Raw genomic sequence first — 10,446 nt, forward strand, 5'->3', positions numbered from 1 at the left:
CTGGGCACTCAGAAGGGGTGCAAGAGGACGCATCCTGCTGCCTCCCACCTGCCAGCACTCAGCTGCCGTTCTCTCCAGACGCTGCAAACGGGCATGGCAGTGCATTTCCACCCCATGCCGTCTGAGGAAGTCCTGCAGGGCCTCGGGCAGTGTCTCCATGCCACCACGCAGCGACCACTGGCTCCAGCGCTCGTCACGGGCCCTGCGGCTCAGTGCTGAGTCCAGGGCGGGGCCCTTCCCTAGGAGCAGAGAGCAGGCTAGAAACCTGTCCACACGGCAAGTCTCCAGGAACCCGCCAGTCTCCCAGCTGCCCTGACCCAACTGCCACTAAGGGGAAGGGCCCCCAGAGATCAGAGCTGGCCCTGGGAGCTCCAGGGAGGAAGCTGCACAGCCAGCCAGTGATGGAGCAGGTCCTGAGTCAGGCGCATGCTCCTGTCCCTGTGGAAAGCCTTTCTGTATCACGCTCTTTTAGAGCGCAGGTGCAGCCTATCCCCTGGCCCAGCGGCTCCGTCGCCCCCAGAACCCCTTTGTGGGAGGCTGCGCGGCCGACTCTCACCTCCACCCAAGGCCATCCCCAGGATGACGGAGCGCCGCCTCCGCTCGGCCTCAAACAGCGCAGGAAAGCAGGAGCGCACGCTCAGGGCCCGGCAGTCTCCAGCAAACACCCCCCGGCACAGGCTGTCGATGGCGATGTCGGCCAGCTAGGAAGCCAAGGGGAGAGGATCAGCCAGGCCCTACCTCAGCACTAACGCTGCTGGGCATAGGGTCCTGCCCCAGCCCCACCCGCTGGGCACAGCCAAGAGAAGGGATCTTCCCAGTGGGGCTCTGGATGAGCTGAAGAGCCAGTGAGGGCAGTTCTTGCATGCCCCAGGGGGCAGCTGTGTGAAGGGGCAGAGACCACCCTGGACTGAAGTGCCGCTCTCCATCCTGCCAGCTGGCTCCACAAACCCTGGAGCGACCAGAGACAACCCCGGGTCCACTGCCCTTCCCCCCCACCAGGGCTGGGCAGACGAGGCTGCCAGAAAGCCCACAGAGCCCCTGCACCAAGCCAGGCTCACTACCCCTCAGCAGACAGCACAGAGACTGGAGAGGCCAGCCCCAGACCTGCAGTCAGACCATGCCCACCCCACGGGGGGGGACGACACACCCCACTGGCCACAGCAGGTTTCTCTCACAATCGAGCATGGGGCAGAAGGGCTCCCCATGCTGGGGGCAGGAGCCTCCTGCTCTGCCGTTCGTGCTGGTTGAAGCAGTCCCTCTCTCCATTCATGGGATTCCCAGCAGGTTCCTTCTCCCCGGTCGCTCAATGGTGCTCTGACCCCGCAGCCCTGCTGGCAGCCTGTTCACCCCTCACCTCCGCTAGCATCTTCCCACCCTCAGGCTCCAGAGCACTGTGGCAACTAGGCTCCCCACCACCAGGATGTCAGGCATGATCAGATGGGGAAACTGAGTCACAGAGCAAGGAAGGGCCATGCCTTGAGTCACACAGTGTGTCTGTGGCAGAGCTGGGAATAGAACCCAGGAGCCCTGACTTCCAGTCTCTCCTGCTTCGCCACCAGGGCCTGTTCCATTGAGATACCAACAGAGAAACCCGTCATGGCAATGCAGCCCCCTCTGGGGCAGGAAGTGGCAGCTGTTCCACTGCACAGCGACACCACCTGGCAGTTTGGAATGGGAAATGCAAAATCCTGCATGTGTCTGCCAGTGCTCAGGACACTAGGAGAGCCTGGCAGAATGGCCCCAGGACACCTGGGTTCACACCTTGGCTCTTACGGAAATTGCCTTGGGTCTCCAGTGGCCCTGAGCAGCACAGATCACAGGCTGCCTGGGGCCCATCTGGGAGGGTCACGCCTGGCTCCCTTCCCTCACCCGCTGCAGGATGAAGATAAGCAGAGCTGCTGCTGCCACACCCTGGGCCCCAGCTCCAGCTCCTCCCCTGCACTAAATCTCTCTCAGTGCCCAGCGCACAAAGCTGCCTCCCCCATTCCATGGGGCTCCCTGCCCTGTGCACACACCCCTCCTGGGCACCCCTCCCTGCACAGGCTGGGCTCATACCTCCTTTCCAAAGCGGCGGCTCACAAAGCTGTGGATGGTCTCATCCAACTGGGTGCCCCGGGGGGCAGCCAGCTCATGCAGTCCACTCCAGAGTAGGGGCCTGGTGAAGGGTGGCACCGTCCGCAGAACACCGCTGCCAACACACACAGAGGGGTTACCAAGCTAGGGCATGGTGGGCAAAGTGAACAGAGGTAGTGCAGCTGGGAACCTTCCCTGTCCTCACCCCCCAGACCCATCATCCCCCAGCACAATCACTAGCTGCTGGGATTGAGGGGAAGAGTCAGCTCTCCAGCACAGTGGCTGGACAGGCCCATGGGCAGGGACACCTGCAGCAGCCACGGGACACGTACCCAATGCTGGATGGCAGCCTATGCAGCGCCCCGCTCACATAGAGGTAGCGGTTCTTGGAAGCCGGGTGGTCGCCGGGCACCGGAAGCACGTCTGCATCCAGGCCAAGTTCAGAGACCTAGGGAGAGACAAGCAGGCCAGACGCAGACTGCCTCGCGTTACTGGGTATTAGGGCAGCACCAAGAGGCCATGACCAAAATCGGGGGCCCCTGCTGCCCCACAGACTCCCTACTCCTAGCTGAGATCAGGGGGATCCTTGTCATGCCAGAACCTCCGGCCCTGACTGAGATGGGGCGGGACAGACTAAAATCAGCAGGCTCTGCCCTACTGCACACAGCTATTTCACCGACTCCACCCAAACCGCCCCAGAGCTGCTAGACGTTCCCACCCTTTGACCGTGCCTCATGGGTTCTTCTAAGCCATTGCCTGCCCTCCTCCAGCTCTGTAGTGTGCTGGCATGTCTGCTTCCTCGCCAAGCCCATTCCAGCCGGGGATGAGTACCACCAGCCCTTCAGCAGGGGTAGACGCAGCTACTGGAATCAAGAGCACCCAGCTGTTACTATCTTGCTGGCATGCAAGCGATTGCAAGGTCCCAGAAGCCATGAGGAGGCAGCTCTGGGGCCTGTCCCTGCATGGGGGCTCCCATAGTCTTAGGAGATCAGCCCAGCTGGACAGATCCCACCTGGTTGCAGAGCCAATACTCCATGTCCCCCACCTCATCCCCCAGCTGTACCCTGCCCCCCCTCCCCCATCCTGCAGGCTCTGCCCACCTACCATGAGCAGAGTGTTCTTCCCCACGCTCCCAGCAGGTCGGATCCCCCTGGGGCCATGCTCAAATACGGCCCCGTCCTCAGTTCGAGTGGAATGGAGCCAGCCCCCCAGGCGGCCACTGCCCTCCAGCAGGATTATCTGTGGGAGGGAGGAGCCCATCAGGGAAGCACTGCAGTGGCCCCAGCTCTCACAGGAGAAGGTGCCAGGAGGCACCTGTTACTTAGCCAGCTCCCCAGAACACCAAGGCTGCCAGTACACACAGCCCTAACTGCCCTGGAGCCCAGCCCAATCCAGCCTCCACTGAGCCCTGGCTGTGGCCTGTGGAGGCCATTTGCATGAATGAAGCACCACGGTCAGCACTGGATTGCACCATCTCCCTACTGGTGTCCCAGCACTGCAGAGCCTGGCACCAAGAAGTGGGGGGGGGAACCTGCCCCACAGCCAAGTGGCTGAGCCTCACAGAAGGGACCAAGGGCCACCCACAAGCCTGAATTCCAGGCAGGGCAATGCCCTAGCTGGGTGGGGCAGCTGTGATCATAGGGTCATTGGATGCTGCGCAAGCCAGCCCCACAGCCAAGTACCATTTACCCCCCACTGGCACTTCCAGCACAGAGGCCAAGGGCTGGAAGGCTGTAGGGAAGGAGCTCCTCTCTGCCCCAGAAAGCAGGGCAGCCCTGGCGCTGTCCATGGATTCCACAGAAAGACCTCAGTTGGTCTCCAGAGCTGTGGGGCAGCCCCATGATCAGTGTCCCACCACCTTAACGCCCCGCACAGGCAGCCCCTGGGGATGCTGCCCCAGGAGGTCTCACCTTGGGAGCATTGGGGCTCCTGGCCAGCTGGTAGCAGGCGGTGAGGCCACTGATCCCACCACCAACAACTGCCACTGTCCTCTGCATCCAGCAGCCTGGGGGAGAAGAGAGGAGAGGGGTAGGCCGTGCCCTCACACAGGATCAGCTGCTCCCCCTGAACCTGGGGTCTCTGGGGCTAGACCCCACCCAGGGAGCCAGCAACGTGGGACAGAGCTGCACGTAGGACGGGACTCATAACACGCGTGGCACTGCCGCCAGCCTCAGCCCCATGCCACCCCAACCGCCCCCATCCCCAACCACTCCCAGCCTCAGCCCCACCAGCCCCAGCCCCCGCCACCACCACCCCAACCACTCCCAGCCTCAGCCCCCCGCCCCAATCACCCCCAGCCACCACCCCCAACCCAACCCTCAGCCTCCCGCCCCCCAACCGCCCCCCCACCCTAACCGTCCCCCCAACCGCCCCCATCCCCAACCACTCCCAGCCTCAGCCCCACCAGCCCCAGCCCCCGCCACCACCACCCCACCCACTCCCAGCCTCAGCCCCAAGCACCCCCAGCCACCACCCCCCAACCCAACCCTCAGCCTCCCGCCCCCCAACCATCAACCCCAGCCCCCCCCACTCCCCGCCTCAGTCCCCCACCCCCAGCCCTCCGCCCCCCACCCTAACCAGCCCCAGCCCCAACTGCCCCCAGCCTCAGCCTCAGCCTCAGCCTCCCCAAACACCCCCACCACCCCCAGCGTCAGCCCCCCCAACCGTTCCCCCAACCTCAGCCCCCTTCGCGTCCCGACCGTCCGGCCACTCTCACCCTCGCAACGAAAATACGCCCTCGCCGCCGTGGCCAGGATTGGTACGGGTGGGGGCGGGAATAACGAACCACGGACCAATCAGACAGCAGACTGTCCTGTGCAGCATCAACAAGGTCGACCCCGCCCCTGTGACGGCTGGGCGGTGTAAGGCGGCCGAGCGGGGCCACGCTGAGCCCGACAGGGGGGGCGGGGCGGGGCGGGGCGGGGTTTAGGGGCACCGTATGGTCCAGTGACCCCGCCCCAATACCCGCCTTCACCCTCCCAGTACCGCCCCTCCCAATACCCCTCATCCCTGTATCGCCCCCCATTGCCCCAGTACTGCCCCCAGCCCCCCATACCCCCTCTCAGCCCCATATCACTCCCCCACTGCCCCCAGTACCGCCCCTCCCAATACCCCCGCGCCCCGTATCCCCCCCACTGCCCCAGTACCACCCCTCCAGCCCCCCATACCCCCTCTCAGCCCCATATCACTGCCCCACTGCCCCCAGTACCGCCCCTCCCAGTACCCCCCCGCCCCGTATCCCCCCCACTGCCCCAGTACTGCCCCTCCAGCCCCCCATACCCCCTCTCAGCCCCATATCACTCCCCCACTGCCCCAGTACCACCCCTCCAGCTCCCCATACCCCCTCTCAGCCCCATATCACTCCCCCACTGCCCCCAGTACCGCCCCTCCCAGTACCCCCCCGCCCCGTATCCCCCCCACTGCCCCAGTACCACCCCTCCAGCCCCCCATACCCCCTCTCAGCCTCATATCACTCCCCCACTGCCCCCAGTACGGCCCCTCCCAATACCCCTCCGCCCCGTATCCCCCCCACTGCCCCAGTACCGCCCCTCCAGCCCCCCATACCCCCTCTCAGCCCCGTATCAACCCCCACTGCCCCCAGTACTGACCCCCCAATACACCCCATCCCCGTATCACCCCCCCACTGCCCCAGTACCGCCCCTCCCAATACCCCCCCGACCCGTATCCCCCCACTGCCCCAGTACTGCCCCTCCAGCCCCCCATACCCCCTCTCAGCCCCATATCACTCCCCCACTGCCCCAGTACCACCCCTCCCAATACCCCCCCGCCCCGTATCCCCCCCACTGCCCCAGTACTGCCCCTCCAGCCCCCCATACCCCCTCTCAGCCTCATATCACTCCCCCACTGCCCCCAGTACCGCCCCTCCCAATACCCCCCGCCCCGTATCCCCCCTACTGCCCCAGTACTGCCCCTCCAGCCCCCCATACCCCCTCTCAGCCCCGTATCAACCCCCACTGCCCCAGTACTGCCCCCAGCCCCCCATACCCCCTCTCAGCCCCATATCACTCCCCCACTGCCCCAGTACTGCCCCCAGCCCACGTATCATTCCCCCACTGCCCGCAGTACTGCCCCTCCCAATACACCCCATCCCCGTATCACCCCCCCACTACCCCAGTACTGTCCCTCCAGCCCCCCATACCCCCTCTCAGCCTCATATCGCTCCCCCACTGCCCCCAGTACCGCCCCTCCCAATACCCCCCCGCCCCCTATCCCCCCCACTGCCCCAGTACTGCCCCCAGCCCACGTATCATTCCCCCACTGCCCCCAGTACTGCCTCTCCCAATACACCCCATCCCTGTATCACCCCCCCACTGCCCCAGTACTGCCCCCAGCCCCCCATACCCCCTCTCAGCCCCGTATCACTCCCCCACTGTCCCCAGTACCGCTCCTCCAGCCCCGTATCCCCCCCACTGCCCCAGTACTGCCCCCCCCAGCCCGCCATACCCCCTCCCAGCCCACGTATCACTCCCCTACTGTCCCCTCCAGCCCCCCAGCCCTGTATCACACCCACTGCCCCAGTACTGCCCTCCCGCCCCATACCCCGTATCACCCCCACTGCCTCCAATACTGCCCCCCAATACCCCTTTCCAGCCCTGTATCACCTCCAATACCCCCCAGCTCCCATATCACCCCCATTGCCCCCAGTACTGCCCCAACCCCGCTTACCCCCTCCCAGCCCCGTATCACCCCCACTGCCCACAGTACCGCCCCTCCCAGCCCCTGTATCACCCCTCACTGCCCCAATACCCCCTCCCAGCCCCATATCACTCCCACAGTACCGCCCTCCCAACCCCCCAGTACCCTCCTCCTGGGCTGCCAGTTAATGGCCAGACCAGCCTTCGGACTCCCGCTGTCATCCAGCTTCTCTGTTTCCATTCTTAGGCTCTAGTCAGCTCCTGACAGGGCCTTTGTACCAACGCTGAGGGGCTGCGTCCCAACCGGTTGCCCACCCTCCCCTGTAGGCTTAGAGCGTAGCAGTACCCAGTGCCCGGGGAAACTCAGTCACACATATGGACTCATCAGGTGACCCCAATTCCCCACCCGCTGAGTCAGGGCGCTGGGGGTTGGACTGGGGCTTGCGGAGGAGAGAAAAGCCTTTGCTTCCGATCCCGTGAGCTCAGTCAAGCAGCTTGAGGAACTGACCCCCCCCCGCTTCCAGGGGGCCCGCGTCCCCTCAGCAGCAGAGCAGATTAGTGACCAGGTGCTTGGAGCACAGGGCGCCTAAACCCTGAGCCGCCACCCAGCTCTGCCCCAGCCAGGGACACGCTACATGCTCAGAGCAGCAGCCAGCTCAGGGTTAGCTTAGCCCCGACCTGGGATCAGGGCTGTCCGGGCATCGCCTGCGAGTGCGGCCTGGCCTTAAAGGTAAGGGCTTGGGGTCCAGGACCCACCTGCCCCTTGCACAGGTCCCTGTAGGAGAGCTTTGAGGCGCCGCTGCTCTCAGAGTCCTTCCCTGCAGTCCCACGTGGACAAGGCTCTGGGGCCCATTTGAAGGCCAGCTGGGTGCTGGGAAAGGCCCTCAGCTGGTTGCTATCAGGTGCCAACAGCCACAGCCCTGTTGTGGGCTCACACGACCCAGGTACATGTGACTTGCACCATCCCCTCTGGCAGCTGCTCCTGCCAGCCACCACAGACAGGAACTAGGGTGACCAGATGGCCTGATTTTATAGGGACAGTCCCGATTTTTGGGTCTTTTTGTTTCTAGGCTCCTATTACACCCCACCCCCTGTCCCGATTTTTCACATTTGCTGTCTGGTCACCCTGACAGGAACCCTGCTCAGAGAGCAGCAGGCCTGTCCATTTCAGTCTCTGGGCCGGCCCAGATGTACCCACTGGGAGGAACCCAACAGAGCCCTGCACGACTCCAGCACCCAAATGCCAAGGACCTTTACAGCCACCAAGGAAACCACACCCTCCCTTGGGGGTGTGGGGGAGGAGCAGGACCCCGCTGTAACCATGAAGAGAACCCAGGAGTCCCAGTTACTGGCAGCGCCAGAGCCCATGACACGCCCCATTCCACACCTGGCAGGCTGCATCAGAGAACTGATCTGAGCAGCCCTGGGGATGACGCTGACAATGCTTTTCAGGGTCATGCCTGAGACTCTGGGGTAACATTAACGTAGGGGCTGGATCCCCGGCAATCGAGCTGGAGAGGGGTCCCCCAGAGGCCCCATCCAGGGCTTTGGCCTGTTTAAATTGCCCCATGCGAAGGAACAGCAGCAGCCCATAGAAACAGCTCTCGTGGCAAAAGGCTACTGGCCATTCCTGCCTCTCTGGGCAGGGAAAGTGGCTCGCTGGGCTGGCACACATCGTGGAACTGTGTTCACCTGCCCTGGGCCTGTCTCCCCTCACAGCCTGGCAGTGAAGTGCTGCGGGCAGGAATGGTGCCCCATGCCCTCCCGAGGCCTCTCTGCTGCCTTTTAACTTGCGTGAGCCTGAAATAAGCGGCCCGGAGGGCCGTGGGGAAGCCGGGCTTTCTATAAACATGCTGCAGTGCTTTAGCAACTGGGGCAGCCCGAGGGATGCAGGCCCCCGAGATCACAGCCTCCCCTTCCCCACCAGCTAGGGCTAATTAACTCCTGGCAACCAGCACCAGGTTTTTCAACACACAGCGCAGCCCTCAGGAGCCCTCCCCAGGCAGCGGCTGCGGAGCAGCGGGCAGCCAGGATCCTGGCTGCATGGGGGCCTCCAGGAACCCGCCAGCCCTGCAGGCTGGGGCAGGAGCAGCCGAAGCACCAGGGCAGGGAGAACAGACTGACTCCATTCCTGATGTAATGGAAGGAGCCATGGGTCCTTGTGGGGTCCTGCCCCTAGGCGGTGGGGGGCTCATTCCCATGAAAGCCCCATTGGTCGTCTGCCCACAACCCTGCCCAGCTTTGCAGAGCTGCCGGGGGAAGGTGGAGACAGACACTGCCACACAGCACACCCTGAACCAGGGGAGCAGAGTCCTGGGACTGCCACCTCTCTGACAGTCCAGCCACGCTGGGGCCGGCTATTCTGGGCAGCGCTGCCCTGCAGTGAACCCTTTACAGGTTCCCTAAGGGTGGCTCCTTCGGGGCTGCTTCCCCCAGCATAGTCCTGCACAGGGGGCCCTCCCTGCTGGTGTGTCACCCTAGGCCGTGGGGGTTCTCAGGAAGACAGGGAGGAGGCAGTGGTTAAACGTTCATTCCCCTCTCCCTTTGTTGGGCGTTTGCAGCAGGGGCCACTCGTCCGGTATTAAACCTCTTGGAGAGGCTTGTCCCCCCACCAGTACTGTGGCTTTGCCTGGTATTGGCTTAGGGAGCCACAGTGCCCCTGTGCAGCGTGAGCTTGCACCCGCCCTCAGGCTGGCATGGGCAGGCCTGCACCATGCCAAGACATGCCGGAGCTCCCAGTGTTCTGGGAACGTGCGAGGGGCATCAAATCTCATCCACAAACAAGTTCAAGGACCGTCTCTCTGCTGGCACGTCCCAGACCCATGCTTGGCTCCAACCCTGCCTCCTTCCACGCAAACCACCACCTCAGTCTGGCCCTGACATCTCCTTGGGGGTGTCTGGCCACCAGCTCAAGCTCCACCTGGCTAGAGCAGAGCTCCTGATCTGCCTCCAGCCCTCCCCTCTACCTCCTTACTCACACCCAGGGGACGCCGGCAGCAACAGGCCCATCAGCTGGACCTTGCTCTGGCTCCTCACAGCCAGGCTCTGGTTAAGTCTCAGATCCTTTCTGCAGAACATGTCTAAGACACAGCCTTTCCTCTCCTCCACCCAGCTAAACCCCTCGGCCAGGCTCTCAGCAGTTCACATTTCAGTTACTTGCTGGCCTTGGCGAGTACAGTCATGCCCCGGTCATATCCCTTCAGACCGCTGCTGCTCATTCCCCTAGCCCCTCACTTTGAGCAGGTCACCCCCTCTTCCCTCCCCTCTCCTGGCTTCTCCCAGGCTGCCCCTCCCACTCGGGAGTAGCTCCTCTTAGGCATCTGCACAGCTCTCATTAGCCTTCAAATCCCTTCTTACAACTCCCCTTTGCCGTGACTCCTGCAAAATGTGACCGTGGCAAGCTTGAGATCGCTGCCCATCACGCTGACCAACAGTGTCTGTTTCCTCGTGCCCCCATCTCGCTCTCCCTCTGTCATCTCGTCTTGTACTTAGATCGGAAGCTCTTTGGGGCAGGGACAAGATCGGAAGCTCTTTGGGGCAGGGACACTGTTGTGTGTCTGTACAGTGCCTGGCACCATGCGGTACTGGTTCACAGCTGGGGCTCCTAGGTGCTACCCCAAAATGGATAAACAACTCAAAACCAAGATGGCAGCCTCCAGCAGGAGAGATGCACCCACGCTGCAGGTGGGCACAGAGCCCCAAGCGGCTGGCCTGCAGG

General features: G+C 63.5%; 1 protein-coding gene across 14 annotated transcripts in view; it reads right to left on the bottom strand.

Annotated features, from left to right (window-relative positions):
- Positions 1-10,250, bottom strand: part of PPOX (protoporphyrinogen oxidase) — an 18,850-nt gene extending 8,600 nt beyond the window's left edge. For 2 of the 14 annotated variants that reach the window (XM_043535555.1, XM_043535551.1), the window contains exons 1-6: positions 3,984-4,233; positions 3,178-3,312; positions 2,406-2,521; positions 2,056-2,188; positions 557-701; positions 49-239 (exon numbers count right to left, since the gene is read on the bottom strand). In XM_043535555.1, the coding sequence (XP_043391490.1) occupies positions 49-239; positions 557-701; positions 2,056-2,188; positions 2,406-2,521; positions 3,178-3,312; positions 3,984-4,070 (807 nt within the window). In that variant the 5' untranslated portion in view covers positions 4,071-4,233. Of the gene's footprint in view, positions 1-48; positions 240-556; positions 702-2,055; positions 2,189-2,405; positions 2,522-3,177; positions 3,313-3,983; positions 4,238-4,749; positions 4,841-10,245 lie in introns of those variants that run through there. The other 12 variants (XM_043535558.1, XM_043535559.1, XM_043535561.1 and 9 more) reach the window with 12 other exon arrangements.
- Positions 10,251-10,446: the final 196 nt, after the last annotated feature.

Source organism: Chelonia mydas, chromosome 24, assembly GCF_015237465.2.
Source record: "Chelonia mydas isolate rCheMyd1 chromosome 24, rCheMyd1.pri.v2, whole genome shotgun sequence".
Taxonomy (NCBI): domain Eukaryota; kingdom Metazoa; phylum Chordata; order Testudines; family Cheloniidae; genus Chelonia; species Chelonia mydas.